Source organism: Dipodomys merriami, unplaced genomic scaffold (genome assembly GCF_024711535.1).
Source record: "Dipodomys merriami isolate MVZ:Mamm:240054 unplaced genomic scaffold, mDipMer1.0.p SCAF_1, whole genome shotgun sequence".
Taxonomy (NCBI): domain Eukaryota; kingdom Metazoa; phylum Chordata; class Mammalia; order Rodentia; family Heteromyidae; genus Dipodomys; species Dipodomys merriami.
In genome coordinates, this window is record NW_027202270.1 from 54289937 (window position 1) to 54312019 (window position 22083).

At 42.1% G+C, this 22083-nt stretch overlaps 1 protein-coding gene across 1 annotated transcript in view; it reads left to right on the forward strand.

Annotated features, from left to right (window-relative positions):
- Positions 1-1017: 1017 nt before the first annotated feature.
- Positions 1018-22083, forward strand: part of Pla2r1 (phospholipase A2 receptor 1) — a 116588-nt gene continuing 95522 nt past the window's right edge. Inside the window, 3 exon segments of the mRNA XM_070022392.1 lie at positions 1018-1133; positions 17978-18361; positions 20739-20912. Coding sequence (XP_069878493.1) covers positions 1022-1133; positions 17978-18361; positions 20739-20912 — 670 coding nt within the window. The 5' untranslated portion in view covers positions 1018-1021.

Below are 22083 nucleotides of genomic sequence, written 5' to 3' on the forward strand. Positions count from 1 at the left end.
TTTTTTTTTTAAGTTCCCTTTGCTTCCTCCCCTCTGCTTATGCTCTAATGACTATTTTCCAGAAGATCTTGTTCAGGAAAGGTCTTTATATTAGTCTGCTCCCTTGACTATAAATTCTTCCTGTGTTATAGTAGTTGTTTGAAGGTTATTGAAGAGCTATTTTGAGGGGTTATTTGAAGGGTTATTTGTTGGGACTACATTGAGTTGGGGATGTCCTATTTACTAGTTTAAGGAGTCCATTTTGTTGGGTTAAGGGGTAATCTACAGCAAATAGCTTTGTCTGTCTGGGTCTTTCAGCTGGGGAAGAGAGGTGTGTTTTGCTAGGTAGGTGAAATCAAAGAAGACAGAAAGCTGTTTTACAACCCAGAGGAGCTCCATGCGGAAAGAACTTCCCAGATTACTCTGGAACGAGGAGGACAGAGCCCAGGGCGGACCCCAGGGGTCTCTAGTGCTCCATGCTGCAGAGGAATATGCCCGTGTTCCAGAAAGACTTTTTTTACTCTCAGCTGCCCGTGGCCCAAACCTCGCAACCCCAGCTTTCAGACCTCCCTTCCTGGTTCTGGGTTAGATCACTCCTAAATCTCTGTGGGCCTCTGGCAAAAATAACTAAATAAATAAATAAAGGCGAAGTGGGGTGCGGAGGAGCTAGCAGCAGGGGGCAGAGGGGGTAGAGGAGAAAGGAGTCTGCATCCCGCAGCTCACCCCTCCTTTCTTCCCACCCCCAAAGGCAAGAATTTATGGGATGGGCAGATGGCCCATCTCCTCTTTCTCCTCCCTCCCCAAGCCAGAGTGGGTAGGGCGGGGAAAACACGATTTCCCGTGTCCCAGCCAACAGCCGCAAGTGTCCACACACTGTGGGAACAAGGAGAGGTGAAGTGGGACCCCAGATCACAGGTCCGGGCCAAGGGTGGAGTCAGGGGGTGAAGGGGGGGGCTGCGATACGCCTTCTGCGGGGCGCTGGAGGGGCGGCCTAGGCCGGGGAGGGGGCCACGGAGAGCGCCGGGTGGGCCAGTGGTTAGCGATGCTGCTGCTCCTGGTGCTGCTGCTGCGGCTGCTGCTGCTGGGGACGCCGCGGGGCTGCGCCCAGGGCGGGGCGGCAGCCACCACGCTGGAGCCCGTCCTCTCTTGGCGAGGTGAGTGTCCCCAGATCGGCTCCTCCTCGGGAGGGGTTCGGAGGGAGCGGGAAGAGCCGAGCCGGGGGAGGGGGGGGGCGGGCTGCAGAGTGTTGGAGGTGGTCACGTGTCCACGGCCTCAGGACTAGGGGCTCCCCGGTGCACTCGGCTCCAGGGTCGCGCATCCTCCGGGCTCCATTAGGGGCAGGGCTGGAGGTCCAGGCAACTTCCCTGGGCTCTGGCCGGGTTTGGGACACCTGGGATTAGCCTGAGTCCGGGGATGGACGTTTTGACCAGAGTTGTTTGGGAGGATCCCCTGTGGGATCAGTGATGGGGAAGTGTCCCATTACGTTCCCCCCAAAGCAAGAGGAAGCGGAGCCCCCTGAGAGTGGCCGCAGCCCGCCTCTCTGGGCTGCCCCTGGGGGAAGAAAAGCTTATGAACGCCTCTCAGGGCCGTGGGGGGTGGGGGGTTCCCCGGGTTACTCTTTGCTGGTTTCTCAAAGCAAAACAATGAGTCTGAAACACCCACAGGATGAAGTCTCACACACACACACAGGACCGATGAGAACTGAGTCTCACACACACACACACACACACACACACACACAGGACAGATGAGGATTAAGTCACATACACACACACAGGACGGATGAGGACTGAGTCTCACACATACACACACACACACATACACACACACATACAAACACACACACACACACAGGACAGATGAGGATTAAGTCACACACACAGGACCAATGAGGACTGAGTCACACACACACACACACACACACACACACACACACATCGTGTTCACACCAATTTCAAGCGTCTGTTGAGCACCTACTACAGTGAGACTCATAAAAAGAAAAAAAAAAAAAAAGAAAGAAAAAAGACCGAGGAAAGCTTGGGGGCTCAGGAGTGTGCCACCTCAGAGAAAGGCTAAGGGCTTCTGTGTCCCAGAGCCCAAATCCTCCTAGCAGCTCTGTCCTCTGACCTCCGGGGTATCTGTGGAGAGAGTGTAAAACAAGGAATGGTCTGTATCTGCACTCTCCGTTCTTTCTGGAGGTATTCTTCATGCACCCCTGTGTGATTGGTTTTCTGGATAGTCCTTCCAGGCTCTCCCAGCTCCTCCCAGCGCTGCTTTCTTTCCTTGCAGGTCTGCTCACAGGATGTAGGCCACTCCCTTTAAACAACTTGCCATGCGTGTTTCACCTTAATGTCTGAGCTTTGCCTGAGCACCTGGTGAAGGCACAGGAGCCCAGCTCCTGGGACAGAAGCTGGAACTGGGTCACTCCACGCACTGGCTGGAAACCTCTGCACCAGGGTCAGCGCTAAGGGCTATTCCTTTCTATATGTAGCAGAGCCAAAGCCTGGCCTGATGTAGCGGCTAATGGGGGCCTCCTTTTGCTTAGTCGAGGGATTATAGATAAGAGCTTCTGCTGCTGGCCCCTCCAGGTGATGTAGGCAGTGTAGACACTGTTGCGGCTGGACCAAGATGGAGGAGTGTCAGCTCCCATCCTCCCTGACTCACTCCAACCAACCACAGTAGTGGACTTCAAGTGTCATCTAGACAGGATGGTATGCAAGATTTTCCTATGTGGACAAGGATGGAGAGACAAAAATCTCAGCATTGGAAAGGACCTGAAATATCATCCACTTCTACCATCTGATCTTCAGATGCAGGAACTGGGGTTTGACTGCTAGGTAGTGAGCCATGGTTTGGACTGCCTCTGTTTACCACTGTTCATTGTACTACACCAATTCACCTTTTGCCAGAACAGAGCAACTGGGGGGAAAAAAACCCGCATTCAGTTTAATTTCATATCTATTAAAAATGGATGTTAAGTGCAGAGCAGATCATACATGTTACATTTTTTTTCTCGGAATCACTTGGCATTATTGATTGATCTGGGATGCTTAGGATAGATTGTAACTGGGCTAACTTTTCAATCATTTATCAATAATTTTTATATTCAAAAAAGCAGTAAAGGTAGTATCATGTAATAGTTAAGCTCATGAGCTCAGTGTCCTCAAAACACAAATGTGGAGAGACCAAAGCCTCATTGATCTAGAGGACCAATATGGTCTGGAAAACAGGGTTTCTCTGAATAGCCACTGACCAAAAGAAATGAGGTGCTGACCATCATGATGTCAGCATCTTGACTCTGGGGGTCCTATCAAAAGAAGAGCCTGAAATCCAGTGGAGGTTATCACTTGACATCCTCTGCTTACACAGAGAGGGGTGAGTGGCTGAAGGCCCCAGCGGTTCACTCACTGTCTGCCCAGCCATCAATATGTTATCTCTTTGCCATGGTTTGAGTTCATCCAAAAGTAATCCTGAGACAATGCTGATACTTACCCAACATGCAATTCTAGAAAGCATAGGGGTAAGGGAGTGAGGAAAGCCATTGTGGGCAACTGGGACTCAATTTCACTAAGGTGCTGTGTGGATCTCAAGGGACCCACAGAGCAACAGGAAGCTCTAGGACTTATCCACTGATTCCTCTCTCCCTCACTGAGAGTCACTCCTGGAATGTTAGCCCCTGAACATTTCTGGCTTGCCTGAATACTCAAGAGACCCAGCCTGGCAGCTGTAGGTCAGCCAACTCCAATTAGAATTGAGAGTATAGGGCCAGGCTACGGAATCTGCTCTGCACCTCCATAATGGAGAGATAAAAGCATGAGTACCATGTCCCAGGCCCAAGAAGCTGAGAGTGCAGAGGCAGATGCAGAAACACAAACAGTTGCACACCGGACTGTGAGTGTGGTGAGTGTCACGACACAGGAATGAGGAAGGCACTGAAGAGATCCAAAGGAGGGATGACCTGGGAGCTGGAGCCACACCAAGGTCACTTATTTTCCTGATGGATAAGCAGGGAGTTGCCTTACAGGAAAAAGGAGACAGCACATTCCTGGTAATGCTTATTTTATGTGAAAAGCACAGAAGCGCGTGTCAGCAATGGTAAAACTCAACATGCTGGAAGTTGCCATCTGGGCTCTTCTCCATGCAGGAAAAGAGGCTCATGTACTAAAGGTAGCTCAGGAAAATGCAGGGTTTATTATGAAGGGGCTCAGCATCTCAAGGATACCCAAGAATAGTGTCTTCTTGCAACTAGACCTCCTGTGCACCAAGAACTGGTTCGTGGACAGAAGCAACCACTTTGCTTCTCAGTATAATGATCCCTCCTAGGTTCTCCTTACAGTTCACAGGAGTTATTCTACTTCAACTGTGTAGCTTCCAGAACTCTCTAGAGAAGAGTCCTGACATTGCCTAGGGACAGTATCTGGTACACTATTCACAGTATGCTGGCTGTTGCCTGTGCTCTGTCCTTGACCTAAAGGTCATCCCATGACTTGTCAGTGCTAGGCAGGGTGTGACGTGCATAGGAGGTTGCTACCTTATATGGAGCTGGGGCTGGACTTGATCAGAGTAGGGTCACAATCAAGATAAGAAGCTGTGACACATCTGTATTTGGAAACATGGGAGATATAAGCAAGGAGTTATTCTGTTTCCAGGAAACACGTCTGGCTGAATAAATGGGCACAGCAGAAAAGAGCCTTAAGGATTTGAACAAAAGGAACCAGATCCCACTTTGAAGTTTAAGAGAACCATGGTCAGCTTGGGACTTAAACGGGGTAACTCTGGAAGACAGTAAAGAGACAATCTGAAAAGTTAAAGTTGAGCTGTTAGTTCTAGCAGGAGCATTGAGAAATAGAGGAAACTTTGGATTCAATAAATATATATAATTAGTCTTAGTGAAAGGAGATGGGATGTACTGTAGGCTAAGAAGGATGGTCGTTAGAAGTTCCCAGTTTGGGAGATGAACTTATTCTAGGTGGTGGCCGGATTCAATATATTGGAGCAGATAGCAGGTGACAGAATGACTATGTAGTAGAAGACCTAAGGATCTAACTATGTAGAACAGTACTAGAACTGGAGGCCAATGTGTGTACTCTCTTACCAGCAAGAGACAATGAAAAAAATATTTTATGTCACTAGTCACAGCATATATGACCACATAAATATAAGTGAAACTAAATTAAAGCTTCATTACAAAAAAAATCTCCCTGGTGGGACACCTGTAGCTCCTGCATTTATAATTCTAGCTACTCAGGTGGCTAAAATCAGAGAATTATAGTTCAAGGCAGAACACTCCAAGAGTCTCTTATCTCCAGTTAACTAGGCAAAAAGCTGTAGGTGGATGTACGGCTTATGTTGTAGAGCCTTGAATGCAAAAGCCCAGCAAGAATGTGAGGCCCTGAGTTCAAGACCCAATTACTGGCACACACACTCTTACCTAATGTACCATTCCATTTTACTTGGTTTTCTCAGGATGGTTATAACATTAGGTTCATTTCATAACCTAACTAGTGGGCCACAACTAGCAGTAGTCAAAGCACTGGTCCACAGTGTTCAAGCATCTGCATGGAAATTAAAGTCTCTGGAGTGGGGAAGACAATGGACAGTCTGATGATGTCAAATCTCTTGTGAGGTTCAAGAGAGGTTCAGGGCAGCAGGCCCCACAAGCAAGGAAGGGAAGAGAAATTGCCGCCTGGGAAATGTTTCTGAAAGAGGAGGGTGAGAGCTACCTCCTAATGGGAGCAGTTAGGAAGCACCAAGGCCCTGAGATTTCCCCCATAGCTTCCATTTTGGGTACAAAAGTCAAAATGGTCCCTCTTTATTGCTATTGTCTAACATTTTGGAAGTGATCACTCTATGCTGATTCATATATAGCACTGGACTCTCACTATGACAGAGTAGGAACACTAACTTAATGTCCTTTCTTATAATGAAGGCGAAGTAATTTATACTTACAGGTATTTGCAGCATGGGGCCTTGAGGGCAGGCCCTTGCACTGATTCAGAAGATCCTGGCATAACTTGCGACACCATGGCCTAGGTCATTCTGTATCTACTGCATGACAAAAGCAGGTGATTCAGCATTGTTGTAGGAGGAAGAAGAAGCCAATCTTTTCCTCTCTGCAGCAACTCCCTTTTCAAGCCCTTAATTCCATATGTGGGAGTGAATATTTTCTTAAAGCAGAAATGTATTGCTGTAGACAACTCCTTCATCCCTAGGCAAAAGGCCACTCTTCTAATGTGCAGATCTGGAATTTAAATAAAAAACAATAGTGGTTTTGCCCCTCCTGGCCATTAATCACTCCAACCACCTACACTTGGTTTCTTCCACATTACAGCACCCCAGCATTTCCCTGCTTCACACGTTTGTCATCTCATCTCTTCTGACTGGCTCTTTTTCTCCTAAGCCTTTGCCCATCAGCACAGTTTGTCCATTTTCCTGGTCCTTTTTACTCTTTGTCATTAATTTTCCAATGGAAAAAGAGTTTCCCATTGATGGTTGTCACAATAACTATTACCACACAATGCAGGTTCTAAGCCAATGAGCAGAAAGGTTGAGCCACACAGAGAGCTCATCCACTCTGTCATGACCTAACAGTTTGCTTATTTATCTCAGGTGTTTTGAAACCCCCCTACTAATGTTACCTCTACTAATTTCTGTGTGGCAAATCCCAAAACAGTCTAGCAAAGTCATATATTTGAAACATTCCTAGATCCTTCTCTCCATATGCTTTCAGAAATTATCCTTGAAGGCTTGTCAGGAGATGTTCCAATGCATATCTAGGATAATAAATTATAGCTTGACTTGATCAAAGTGAAAAGAAATATTATTACTTATTAAAGTAACAGACAAAAGAGGACTTTATAAACACTATCTTAATTTATTAGGGGAAAATACTATAAAGCCGTTCAAGAAAAAATGGAAGGTTATGATTAAAAATTCTATAACCACTATTACAAGAGGATTCTTCTTTCATGTGTGGCCACATAGTTTTTTGATTTATGACATACTCCAAACTATCATAGTTCCAAAGATATATGTTAATAAAAAAAGTTGTACTATTTCTAGCTTTTGGCATTCTGCTCTTGAGAACATTCCAATTTGATAAAAATATAAACAGGAAAGTTAGTGACTAATTAGCTATAAACACTGTCTTATTTTGCTGTTCTTTGGCATCATCTATGATCAAAAGTAAAACTTGCTCTCAGTCTTAACATTGACAAAGTGATCATCATGACTGAGGTGATCTATATTAGGATCCTACAGTGCCAGCACTACTATGAATTTCATTATGCCAACAAGGAAACTAAGACAGACACTCTTCTACCTTCCAGAAGTTCTATTCAAAGGGAAGTGCTGTACAGTTTACCAGTCACTTTCTTACAGTGCTAACCTTGTTCAAATAAGAGCAGGGGTCTTTATGGGCATGTTATTCAGTGTAGTGGGTCTGAGTCATTCTCAGAAGGGTCTCCTGCTTAGGGTTTGGGATTTGGGTGTCTTAATCACTTTTATCTTTGAAAGTGTCCACCTTGCAGAAATGTGATGCAATCTAGAGGCTAAGTACTAGGTTCTCAGCTGTCACCTCCCTAACCTTGCCCATATCCACTGCTGTCTTCTACCTACAGTGGCAACCACATTGCATTGGAGCTTGGGGGAAGAGATGGAGGACTTGGGAGCATACACCATGTGGCGCCTCAGACCTTGCAAGGCAGCATTCATTAAGCCTATAGCCACATTTAATGTTCTGTGAGGGGAATGGAAGCCTATCACCTATGTCCAGTCTAGATACTGAGTGTGAGCAAAGCACGGTATAGTTGTCATCCCTGTAGAAAAGAGAGATTGATTTGACTTTCTTATGTCCACCTGTTGCCACACATTTTCATTTTACTCTAGACCCTTCAAATTGTATGGCCAGCCTAAGTAAGAGGGTCAGGGACTTTAATAATTGTATTGTGTCCTTGTCTCTAAATTCAAATATTGCAGTCTTAACTACTCTAATACTTAAGAAATATGGTCTTATCCAGGCACTGGTGGCTCAGGCCTGTAGGCCTAGCTACTCAGGAACCTGAGATCTGAGGATTACATTTCAAAGCCAGCCCAGGCAGGAAAGTCAATGAGACTCTTATCACCAATTAACCACCAGAAAACTGGAAGTGGTGGAAGTGGTACAGTGGCTCAAGTGGTAGAGCACTCACCTTGAGCTGAAGAGCTCAGGAATAATAGGCCCAGTGTTCAAGCCCCATGACCAACAAAAGGGGGAGAGAGAGAGAAAGGGGGGGAAGGAGAAAGAGAGAAAGAAAGAAAGAAAGAAAGAAAGAAAGAAAGAAAGAAAGAAAGAAAGAAAGAAAGAAAGAAAGAAATAGAGAGAGAAAAGGAAGAAAGAAAGAAAGGGAAGGAAGGAAGAGAAGAAAGAAAGAAAGGGAAGGAAGGAAGGAAAGGAAGAAAGATGGTCTTTAGGGTAAACAAGTTAGAATGAGGTGATCACAGTAACCCCAATCTCTTATGACTAGTATATTCCTAAGAGTAAAACTAAGGAAATCTATGCATAGAGAGATGATGTGAGCAGGTACAGGGAAAATGAGGTCCATTTAAAAGCCGAGGAGAAGGGCTAAGAATAGGTCCTTCCCTTGCTGTCATAGGCAGAAACAAGCCTTGTGATAAAGCTGTACCTCACCCTTCATAGTCTCTGCAATTAAGGAAAAATAAGATCTGTTGTTTGAGTCTCTTAGTTTACCCTACTTTGTTGTGGCAGACTTAGCAAACTGATATACTGATTAATAACATTCCTAACATTAAAAGTTTTTTTTTTTCTGTTTGCTTTTTTTTTTATTTCTACCTTGCACTTGTCAAGAACACACTTCTTTTCTTATTTTTGTTTTGTATTGTGATTGTAGAGCTGATATATAGAAGGGTTACAGTTACATGAATCAGATAATGAGAACAATTCTTTGTGAACCATGTCTCCCCTTCCCTCGCTAACTGGCTTATTTTCAAAGCTGTTCTGATGGCTAGTTCAGCATCAACACTTCTGCTCTCAGTAATGTTGTATCTCTATCATTTTGAGAGTTATTTTGCTCTGTAGAACTGCTTTCTGGTTTTGTTTGCTTTGGTGACCTAGTCTTTGTATCATTTCCCCCTAGGGCTTTACTGTGCTGGTCTTAGTAAGCGAAGTTGAACAATGCCTGTCTTCTAGCTGTCTTCTGTCCTGGCATAGCTTTCTCTTTGTAAAAGGCTGCCTGGTGACTAGGATGGGAGATTTTCAATGCAGACTACAAGATAATAACAGAACCACTGTGAATAATGATTTTTACACCAGCAATGTCTGCTGGGTACTTTTCAGTTAAATAAAGGCAAAATGGTGGGGGAAGTCTTAAAGCTAAAAGAAAGAAAAATGTCTTCAATTAAGTTTGAATTTTCACTGGTAAGCGGTAGACTTGTGGCAAAATAAAAAAAAATTTTTTTGAATAAAGATGAGGAAATGAACATGGAATGAGACCAGACCCAGAAAAGGGAGAATGGCAAGGACAGTATGAAAGGGTTAACTCACCCACAAGGGTGGTAACAGGCAATTTGAAGCCTCACAAAGGGCAGCCCAGAGAAGCTGATTAAGCTGGGTTTCAATTTCCCCCCACGTGACAAAGAGTATTGTGAGCCTCCTGGAACTTGGAGCAGTGATTTGGGGAGATTAGAGAGAAAAAGGAAGGGAACACATAAAAAGATTTAGCAAGAGGGGTCCCATGGGCCTGTGGAGGTGGTGATTATCCAGATTCAGAAGCTGCGCATGAAGAAAGAAGGCTAAGAATCAAGGGCAATGCTAGGACAAGGAAAGAGAAGGAAATGTAAAGATATGAGGTGCTTTTTGTAAAAAATGTACTTAGCAGAAGGCAATTGACAGAAACCAAAGGGTTTCAAGGTGAAAAGACATGCACTCAAGCTCAGAAGATTTCAGATAAGGTGTACATTTTCATGCAGAGGCCCAGGAAGGACTGGCATATTTTCCCCTGTCTTGTGGATCTGCTCTTTCAAGGACTGTGTGCAACTTGTTTGCTGCAAGTATGGAAAACTCCTTACTTATTAGTGAGGAAAGTCATGTAACGAATGAATCAGATTTTCTGTATCACTTGACTCACAACTTCCTGTTACAGAGTTAAGATCACAATCAAATCTGAATCCACTCACTGTTCACCAGAGGGGACATGGGAAACCCAAACTCATGAAGCTGGAAAAGGTGGATAATTCTCCAAAGAGAAGTTGCCCACTTCCAGAATGATCCCACTACCTTCTGGCCCCCTTCCCTGCCAAAATGGAAACGCTGTCAGAACAGCAGGGAAATGGACTGACTCAAGAAAGGCTGCAGAGGGCAAATGTGGGAGCAGTGCCTGAGATTTGAGGATGGATGGGTTGAAGAGTGTTCAGAGGACTGGGGGCAGGAGATTGAAACTGGCTTGCTGTTTGTAAGCCAATAATAGCTTGTCTAAACTATTGCATTTGACACAAATCCATTCAGTTGAACTTTTCCTTCCAGTTCCCTTAACATTCAGTAGCACAGAGGCCAACTGTATGTGTATAGTTGGATTTAGGGAACTTTGCCATGGTATATGCCAGAAAGCCTTGGTTGCTTATGCTGCTATAAAGATAAAAATTATTTAGGAATTTTGTTTTATTTTTTCTAGTGTTTTTTTCTTACAAGTGAAGATACTTCACTGAGACTTAACAGTTCAAGCCTTCATTTCAGCAAAAGCTGTCTGTAGGAAACATCAGAAGGCAGGCAGAGGTGACAGAAAAAGATCAAATTTGAGGGCCTCAGGGGACACTTCACTTCCTGTAAGTGCTTCTAGATGTGGCTGTCCAAATCTAAGTACATTAATGGCCCTATGTTTTAGTCTCTGACCTCAAGGTACCATGGGGATTGACAATATGTCTGACACTCATTTAAATACCTAGCATCAAAAAATGTCATTGCAATCATTTTTCCTCACACATTAGTTTCCTGTTTTATAAAGAAGAAAGATTTATTTAGCTCATAGTTCTAAGGTGTAGTGCCAGCATTAGCTCATCTCTGATGGTAACCTGTGGCAAATGGCACCATATTGGTGGACATGGGTGTAGGGAAAGATTGTGGCAAGACAAGAAGCAAGAGGAGGAGCTTTTAACAACGTACTTTCAGGAGAACCAATCAGCATCTATAAGAACTACGTCACTTGTTTCACAAAGAAGTGCTCTCAGTTTTCTAATTACTTCCTTATAGACCCCACTTCTTAGAGGTTTCAGCACCTTTCACATCATTGCATTGAGAATCAAGCTTCCAACACATGAACTCTGTGTGTGTGTGTGTGTGTGTGTGTGTGTGTGTGTGTGTGTGTGTGTGTGTGTGTGTGTGTGTGTGTGTGTGTGTGTGTGTGTGTGTGTGTGTGTGTGTTGGACCTGGGGCCTGGGTGCTGTCCCTCAGCTCTTCAGCTCAAGACTAGCGCTCTACCACTTGAGCCACAGCACCATTTTTGGCTTTTTCTGCTTATGTGATTCTGAGGAATCAAACCCAGGGCCTCAGGTATGCAAGGCAAGCATTCTACCTCTGAGCCACCTTCCCCTCCCGCAACATATGAAGTCTTGCAGGACACACTCAACCCATATCCAGCCCGTAGCATTCTATTGATCACATTCTATTGATCACCTAATCCTCTCACTTCTTTCCTCTTTGAAATGTTCCCTACTGGCTACAGTTAACAGTTATTCCCTTTTCTCCTATATCATCACTGCATTTATAACTTCAGTCCCCTTTGCTGGATTATAGTAATAGTGTCTAGACTGTTCCTCTAGTCCGCATATGCTGTCTCATCCCACCTAAATGAGACCTCACCAGGGCAAGAGCCTGGGTATTTGTCTTCAATTGTTTCATCACCTAAAATGAAACTGGGTGCATAGTACATGTTCAGTAAATGTTTTTGTTTCATTTCTCTACCCCCAACTCATCTTTGATACCACAGCCTTAATCAAGTCTTGTTCCAAAAGCTCCCTTTCATCAAAAGAATAATGTTTTTTAAATAAAATTTACATTGTTCATAAAATGATCCCAAACTACCTTTATCTTTCTATTCTCCTACTACCAAAATCATATCTATAATATCACTCAGAGCTGGTTTTTTTCATCACCTCCTATCTAGAATGTACCATCCTTTACCTCTCCTTTCACTATTCTGATTACTGTGAGAAAGACAAGGGTCTATCTAAGACCAATATATTCATCTTATTCCAAATGTTAGATACCTGATTAGTGTTTGTGGGAAAAGATTCTCTGATCTTCTAGATCAAATTGATATCTGGCTCCAATCCCATTGTGTTTATATCACATGCCAAAATATATTTAGCCCAAGAACAGTTCTTTAAAGGAAAACAGTATGACATATGCATCCTTTAACAATTCCTTAACAATTCACTTTTTTCTATGTTTTAAGTAGATTAGATAAATGTTAACTAAAGCTGTACCTAAACTGACAATGATCCTCAAAACTCAAGTCTTAAGACAAAGTGGATTGGATGGGGGAAGATGGTTCAACTAAATACCCTTTACAGTCCAGTTCAGCTCTAATGTTTATAGTTTTAGGTTTATTGGGAAAATTCATTTCCTCTGCTGCATACCCAGCCAGAGTTCTGCTCTCCTGCAGTCTCCTTAGAGAATAAGCACATATGTGTGTGACCACATTTCCCATTCGAGAGGGGGTTCTCCCCATTTTACATGTGGCATCACTTCACAAGCCAGTCAACTTTAGTCTATTTTCTTTTTCTTCTCTACTTGTTTTTCAGAGATTGTTTTGAGTACAATTGTAATTATGTTTTCTTTAGAACTAATAGAACTTCCTTCTTTTTATTAGCTAGGTAAATTTCCATCATTCCAGAATGAGTGAATAGAGTTTGAAAAGGATATAGAGGCTAACAACTCTTCTGTCTTTAGCCCTATAGAAAGTTCCTCTTACCCTAAAAAATGCTTGTTGCATGAATAAAGGCATGAATGAATGAGTATTCCATATGTAGCATAGGAAAAAAACACCAAATTACTTAAATATAAGTTCAATGGCTAATCAAGCCAACATTCTCTTTAGAAGAAGAGTAACTTATCTCATGGACCCAAACACAATCTGAAATAAAAGAACTCAGAAGCAGGAAATAGAAGCATTGTCTTGTTTTTGTTTTTGTTTTTGTTTTTGTTTTTGTTTTGGGTCCGGTCGTGGGGCCTGAACTCTGGGCCTGGACGCTGTCCCTCAGCTCTTCAGCTCAAGGCTAGCGCTCTACCACTTGAGCCATAGCGCCACTTTCCGGCTTTTTTCTTTTTGCTTATGTGGTGCTGAGGAATCGAACCCAGGGCCTCGAGCATGCAAGGCAAGCGCTCTACCACTGAGCCACCTTCCCAGCCCCTTTGTTTTTGTTTTTAAAGGTTGAAAATTAGCTTACAAGTTACTTCTAGTAAATCAATCCTTCTCCTCCTCCTAAACTTGTAATTATGAAGGGAAGAATGATAGCATTTTCTTGCAAAGAGAGTTAGTAATGCTGGCAGTACTTCATTAATCACTTAATCAGTGTTCAAGCAGAACTGATGTCCTTGACATATATAATCAATCTTGATTCCTCCCACATTTGATTTTCATCCTTTTTGAAATTCAACACCTACACACAACTAGGGACTTGTGGCCTATTTTCACATTGTGGTTTTGTTAGAGACAACTAATATGTGCACATAATAACAATCAGAATATTGGTACCTCTAATGGGGATCCTCATGGTCTATTTGAAAATGGTTGTTTTCTTCAGTGAATTTATGAAAATTAACAGTGCTAGAATCACATTCTAGAACAACTTAATGAGAAAATGGGCTCAGTTCATTTTGTTGATGCAATATGTTTGGAAATGCCATGTTTCTTTTTAAAGGTAAGAAATTACTAGTTACTTGTTTAAGACAAATTCTGGAGAATGTTTCTCAAGGCTGCACCCTCAGGGAAGCTAGCATGGAACTGTAACAGCACACCAAAACAGAGCATCATTGATTAGGTTTACCTAATATTTTCTGTTGGGCAAGAAACGTTAATGATAACTGGCAGGATCTGATTTTGGCACTTTTACTATATATATTATATAATTATCTGGAAGTTTAAGGTATTACTTTTTCACTCCAAATATTAGTGATGTGTAATTTCCATGTCTGCTTATTCACAGGCCATAGATCCCACCCTTCCTACACTGGGTTTCTATATTGTATATTTTTCTTATTTTTATAAAAATGTTGTAATATAGACTTACTGATAGGGATGTAGAAAGGCAACCAATGAAGACCTTTAATTTTTTTTTTATTGTGAACATACTGTACAGAGGGGTTACAATTACATGAGCAAGATAATGAGTACATTTCTTATCAAGCATTGTAGCTTCCTCCTTTGTTTCCCCTTCCCATCCCTTCCCATCCTCCCCCCACCTCTCCACCCAATCCAATCCTCCTCCTCCCCCACCAAAGTTGTAAAGTTCGTTTTCAACATAATGACTTGTACATCTCATTGTTGCAATGGAAGACCCTTAATTTATAATTGCTCATGTACTTGAACAGGTGAGACAAGGAATTTTTTAATAATCTGGTGGTTCGGTATAATTTTCTTCCATAAAAGATGACATCATAGTATCGCAGGATGGTTTAAATCCAAAAAGTTTTCCACTGAGTGTTACAGAAACTGAAGTAATAGGTTTCCATGTGACTGTTGAAAGAATAAAGGTTCTTGGAAAGATGTTCAGATTAAAATTTTACAGCTTTTCTAACTGTCTGGATATATACTAAAAATGAGGAGGTCTAAAGGGTACTAATTCATGCTTACTGAGGTAACTACCACTTCGTGTGGTCGTTGGTGGGATGTTTTTCATGGGTTGTTTAATGAAATACCATTATTATTCCTATGAGACCAATATCCTACATATTCCTATTTTGAAGAGGGAAAATGACACTCCAAAATCAGGCATTCTGCCATGATCATACAAATGGTCTCTGTTGGGTCTGCTGAGTGCCAAACTCTCAGCCACAAGTTATGAGTCCACCTACCCATCTCAGTTTATATAAACTGAGGACTAGCCAATGGATTGAAGATCTGGACAGATCTGAATATATGTATTAGGTAGATGTTAAGCTACAGAACTAGCTTAGTAAAATAATTATCATTTAATTAAAAAAATTAATAGAACTCTGGGGTAACTACGAAGTAAATAGTAGCTTACAACAGAAATTAAGGCTAACATTCTACCCATGCATAAAATGGTAAAAAGGGGAGTTAGAGAGAAGGTTAATTATAAGAGTTCATATTGAATTGGTGGAAGGTGGATTTGCTTTTAAATGACAGTTACTAATAGCCATACAGACACAGCTTTCATTAGGAAAACAAATTTCCTGATCTAAATGAAATTTCCCTAAAACCATTTAATCTCTGTCCCCACCCTATTGCCACTCCCTTCTCTTTGGTGCTGATGTAAAATGATCAAAGCAATTTTCTGAGAACTAATTTAACTCCTCAAACACGTGGCCATAAGAAAGGTTATCAATTATTAAATGAGGTATGACTTCCATTAATATACTGGCAATTTTTTAAGTGTCTTAAGTGATTTTGGTTACTGTAAATCAGTTCTCCTCAGCCTAATTAACTTTTGAGAAAGCTAAACAACTTTGCAAAGGGAATCATTGTTCTCCATGTCCACATAGAAGGAAGCTCAATCTGTACTGCTCTAAATCTCTGAAAGGCTCTACCTGTCCCGGCCCCAACCTTGCACATGACCCAACCTGCCCTAAACTTCAGCCATTTTAGGCAAATCTGATCATATTCCTTAGGAGTTTGGGATAGGAAATAAAAGATAAGATGAGAGCAAAAGGGCTTGTGACCCTGACCACACATTCTGATCCAAAGCAAGCTCAGCCACCATGGACCTAACCAGCTTCTGCTAACATGTTTAGTCAACATCAAGCATTTCCTGGACTCTGATGAGTTATTCAATAGACACTGTGCTTAGACCAAAGAAACATGGTATGGTTACTATCTAAGAGAGCATGTGAAGAAACAAGTTCATCATTATTGTGCAATAGGTGACTTCCAGGTAGCAGGCCAGTAGGTAACCAACATGCATTTCCAAGCTGGGTCCCATCAGCTTTTCCACAGGAACAGCTTCTTCTTCTGGATCCAGTGAAGAGCTCAGGGTACTGTCACAAAATGCCTACATTTTCCCACACATCAGCATAGTCTCTGGTTTCTAATGTTGCCATGCTGTTCCCTTGGATTTAGAGGTGAGGTGTCCTGGGTATCCACCGCTGCCTCAATCCCATCCTACAAGGCTTCTCCTGATAAGATTCTATCCCCAAAGCAAAATGCCACTGTCTTTCTACTCTTGATGGATACAGCACAGGAAGCCAATGTGGAGAAGCATTGTTTTCTCACAGCATTGAATCCTATATTAGGACATAGAGCAGCACTTTTCTCATATCTTCTTGGTATTCCATAGGAACTTGATGGCAAAGATTTTCATTCCAGTGGCTCTTAATTGGGCTGCCATGTTCCTGACATTTGGGAATTTGTCTGAAGGAAACTAAAATCTTACCATATTTCTGGATACCCAATGTCCCTCTCCACCCACTTTGAGGATTGTCACCATCCAGTTGTGGTTAAAGTCGTCCTTTATTAGTACCATTGAGTGATTCACAAATAGCCCTGATGTTTTATGACAAGGAAGTACTATATCAGATGTCTCCCCACTAGCTCCCTCATGCTTTCCAAGAAACTCATGCTTTGTATAAATGAAGAACTAGGACTTACCTATAAGCAACCGATCTGTCACAAGTGGCAACATATCTGTCAAAAGTGGCTGACACATAAAAGAATGCAAATCAAGACAACATTGAGATTCCACCTCACACCAGTTAGAATGGCTATAATCAAGAACTCTAATAACAACAGATGCTGGAAGGGATGTGGCGAAAAGGGAACCCTACTGCATTGTTGGTAGGAGTGTAAACTTATTCAACCACTTTGAAGCAGTATGGAGGTTCCTCAAAAGACTCTACATAGAGCTCCCCTATGACCCAGCAATCCCACTTTTGGGCATTTACCCAAACAATCACAAACAAGGCTATACTAAAGCTACCAGCACAACTGTGTTTATCACAGCATTACTTACCATAGCTAAGATATGGAACCAACCCAGATGCCCCTCAGTAGATGAATGGATGAAGAAAATGTGATCTATATATGAATTCTATGCCTTCATCAGAAAGAATGGCACTGCCTCATTTGGTAGGAAATGGAAAGACTTGGAAAAATTATATTAAGTGAAGTAAGCCAGACCCAAAGAAACGTTTGTCCCATGGTTTCCCTTATTTGCAATAACTAGTATATGTCTAGGACAAGCAGAAAAGCTCACAAGCTATGTACATGTGACCATATAAGATGGTGCTAAGCAAAATGAACCCTAAGATAGAGACACAAGTAGTTTTATATTTCTTGCTATTTTTAATGTATTCATAATGTACCCTGTGATTTTTTGTTTCTTTTGTATGTTCTTCCCCCATGGTATAACCCCTGTTTTCACTGTATTTGATTGGGGTGCCTTGCATCTTGTATATACGATTTTTAATTTGGGGAGGGGAAGGGAAATAACAAAATGCTGAAATAAGATATAGGTTGACCCACTGTAACAATGAGATGTACGAGATACTATGTTGAAAACGAACTTTACAACTTCGGGGAGGGGGGCAGGGAAGAAGAAGTTGGGGAGGTGGGGAGGGAAAGGATGGTAGGGGAAAAACAAAGGAGGAACAATGCTCGATAGGAAATGTACTCATTATCTTACTCATGTAACTGTAACCCCTCTGTACAGTATTTTTAAAATAAAAAATATATGCAAAAAAGTAGCTGACACTGGTGACTTATCTATCACAGCTTAGATATTCATACTCAAATCCTCATGGCCCTAGTCTTTTGTCTTTCTGTTACAGATAAAGGAATATTCATTATCCAAAGTGAGAGCCTCAAGAAATGCATTCAGGCTGGTAAGTCTGTACTCATCCTGAAGGACTGCCAACAGGCAAATGAGAACATGCTGTGGAAATGGGTTTCAAACCAACACCTTTTTAATGTGGGAGGAAGTGGTTGCCTGGGCCTGAATTTATCCAATCCTGAGCAGCCATTAAGCATCTACGAATGTGATTCCACCCACGTTTCCTTGAGGTGGCGCTGCAACAGGAAGACAATCACAGGCCCGTTCCAGTACATGGTCCAGGGGAGGCATGATGACACTGTTGTGGCTTCAAGGAAACATCACCATACTTGGATTACCTACATGTCAGGCAGTGGAGATATTTGTGAACATCTTCACAAAGGTAACACTTATTTAAATCAGAATGCTGATGGAACAATAGGTGGTATTTAGGAAGTATTCCATAAGTGAAGACTTGCAGAGCACTATGAAGACAGACACAGTGCCTTGTAATGTCAGCAGACTTCTAGTGAATGCATTTGGTGGCTTCCTTGCTTGTGGCAAAAGGATTACTGGGATCTTGGATCAAATATGCTAAATTTTTCTAAAGAGACAGAATTCTCAGAACTAAAAAGTATTGAGAAGAAAACATTTCTTGTTCTGGGAATCAATAAAAAAAGAGAACAAACAGTAAGAGAGAAAAAGAAAACAGAAGGAAAGTATCTTAAAGTGAAAGCTTTTACATTAGCAAATATAAAGACCACCCTTGCCACATTTCTCTTATTGCAGAAGCTCAGACTCTGCTGTGGAGGTATCTGTGGGGCTACTCAGATGACTCCTATGCCTGCCTTGGCATCCACAAGGCACAGGAAGATAGATGGCACACTCTTGTCAAGGGTTATTTGTTGCTTTCCAAGCGTGGATTGTGGGGAGGCATGATTTATGGAGAGGCTTCCATTTCCCATAGTTCTCTTATTTTTTACATTTTAAACAGAAAAAGAATAAAAGATAAGAATAAATAAAGTCACCTAGTTAAATTTGGACACATCAGTCTGTCCCTCAGGTTTGTCTTATAGCACTAGTCATTCATTCTTTCACCTAGCCATCTATCCCTCCCTCCATCCATCCATCTACCCATCCATCCGCCCATCCATCCCCCACACACTTATTCAGCACTAACTGGTCAGCAAGCACAGTACTAGTACAGTACAAAGGCCAGTGGTCCTCCTTGTGGATTATGAGATCACATCCTCCTACAAACTCAGTACCTTGAGAGCAAAGCAATACACTTTTGACACCCAAGGCAGGACCTTCTTCTGTTGCTAAAGTATCAGGGCCAAGGATAGGATATTTGGGGGCTCACTATAATAAAGCAACTAATGCAAATGAGCACTCTGAAAAGTATGGGACCGTGAAAGAACTTGCTATTTTTCCTTATGTTAAGTTTTTGGCTTATACTCATATTTACTGTGTCCAAATAGTATGCATTGCAACACATGACGGAAACAAAAGGATGGGTCCTGAAATCCCCTAATTCCTAAAGAGGTCCAACTGCAAAGGCTGGCAATGTGTTGTGACCTCAGCCCATCCGCTGTCAACTATGGGAAAGTGACAGCAATCTCCACAACTGACCTTTTTGTCCAGGACCATTGACTTGATTAAGGATGGCTCTGAGCCACCCCCACCCCCACCCCATAGAAAGCCCCAGCTGAGTCATGAAAAGTTTTTATTGATTGCTGCTTACAGTCAAAGATGATGGATTATTGCAATACTCTGAGAAAGCAGCCAGCAGAACACATCTGCCCGGCCATCCCTCTCTAGATCACAGTAGAAGCTGCTTAGCCAACCAGCTTACTTGGCCCTCTCTCCATTTAGGCTGTTTGTCATGCTGTACCCTGAGTGATATTTTTTAAGAAATGGAAATGTGATTTTGTCACCTTCTCATTCAAAATGTGCCAGTGAATTTCCATTACTCTCAGAGTGAAGGACAAAGTCCATAAATGCTTCTCCTTGGCCCTTGGCCTTGAGCCTCCCGGCTCTTCCTCATCCACCACTCCTCCACGTGTTTATTTCTCCAGTTCTTTATACCTGCTCTTCCTTCTGCCAGGATGACTCTTTTCCTCTTTGCCCTAGACTAGCACCATTGTTTCACCCAGTTACCAGAGAGGCCTTACACTATCAAAAGCAATGTCCTCTCACCCCTTCACACACATACCTCCTCACAGTCTGCATATACTGTTTTTTCCCCTTTGTGACACTATCACTATCTGAAATTATATGTTTATTTGTATATTTTCCTTTTCTTTGTTTCTCTTCACTAAACCAGAAACTCCTCAAGAAAGGGGTTACTCATTACTATACCCCACTACAGAGTACTTTAAATGCTCAATAAACATTTATTGAATGAATAAAATCATAAATGCCTATGAAACCACTGAAGTTCAGATTCTGGTAGCTAAGGTATTCAGGACTGATTGAAACTTTCAAGGAAAATCTCCATTAAACTTTCCTTTTCATCCATTCACAGATAAAGTATGCTATCATAGCCATGCATAAGAGTAAGTAAATGCATAGACTGATACACAGCAAACCACATACCAGTGCTTCTTCTAAGCCTTGCGCTGGTCCTGGCAATCTTACTAACACCAGACGGTGAGGGTCCCAAGAGCTCACCGAGCTTTAGCAAAGTACCTGACCCTAGGAGATTTTCAGCCAATAAAAATGCATTAGTCTGATGACAGTTTCTAACCATATTTAACTCTGTAATTTTTTCCTCTTAGATCTCTATACGATCCAAGGGAATGCCTATGGAATGCCATGTGTGTTTCCCTTCCAGTATAAGGAGCAATGGCATCACGAATGTACCCGGGAAGGTTGGAAAGATGACTTGCTGTGGTGTGCCACGACAAGCCGATACAAGAGAGATGAGAAGTGGGGATTCTGCCCAGATCCCAGTAAGAATAAATGCAACATTCTCCATGTCATGAATGAATTTGATGATGATTAGAAAGTTATCTGTATCTAAAGAAAAGCACTAAGGCTGATGTATTGAAGTCTGAATAAGCACACTGATTCGATTCCATTAATCCAGATTTTGATTTGTGATTTGTTTTTAGCTTGAAAAGACAATTCTGATGTATATTCCATTTTTTAACTTATGTTCAATAGATGTTAATTAGCCATTCTCCATTAAGCTCAGTGCACTAGGATGCTTTAACTGGAATCAAATTATAATATTGTGAGATCTCATTAATCCCAGCTTCCCTGTAAGATACTTCAAAACAAACTTGAACGCATCGGAAGCCCAAGTTGTCCTTTCAATCCACTACCTTTTCTGAGCTGCCCTCATTTCCCCACATCCAGACTGCTTGTCTTACCCATTGGCAAGCACAGGCATTAGCTGGTCCCTTGATGATCTCTCTATAAAATGACAGTTGCCCTCATTATTTCTCAACAGTGGGTTCTCCTCTTGACTCCCTTCCTTATTCCATGCTTCTAGTCATAACCTCAAAAATCTTCCCTTCTCAACTTGATTTTCAGGATCCAGTGACAGCTGCCATCTTCTAACATTTTCAGTTAAGGCTTAATTATGTTTTTATCTTATTTTTACTTAACCGAGAGGCTTCTAATTGTTCCTAAGTGTCGGAGAATATTTCTATACACCTTCTGTTTCCTCTATCAATTTCCCTCCCTTTGGTTCCTAAGTTACCATCTCTTCATTCCCATGCTTCCCTCCCCTTTTTACATACATAAAATGCAGCATTCAATTTTAAACAAAAGCAGATTTACTCCACAGAAGCTGGTGTATTAACTACCTATAGAATTGTTTTCTAATCTTAGAGGCAATATAACTTAGCAAATAAGAAAGTGGAAAGGCTTTGAAATCTGACAAACCAAGACGGAAGTCCTGCCTCCCCTCAGCAATGAGACTTTGGGGAAGCTCCCCCTGTCATTCGGAGTCCCGGCTTCCTTGGCAATAACATAGACATAATAATGTTTCCCTTCAGGCTTAGTATGTGGATTCAATTAAATGCTTCATCCAAAACATTTATCATAGAACCTGGTACAGAGTAAGCACTGACAGAGGTTAGAAACCATCACTACTTATTATTATCAGCATCAAAC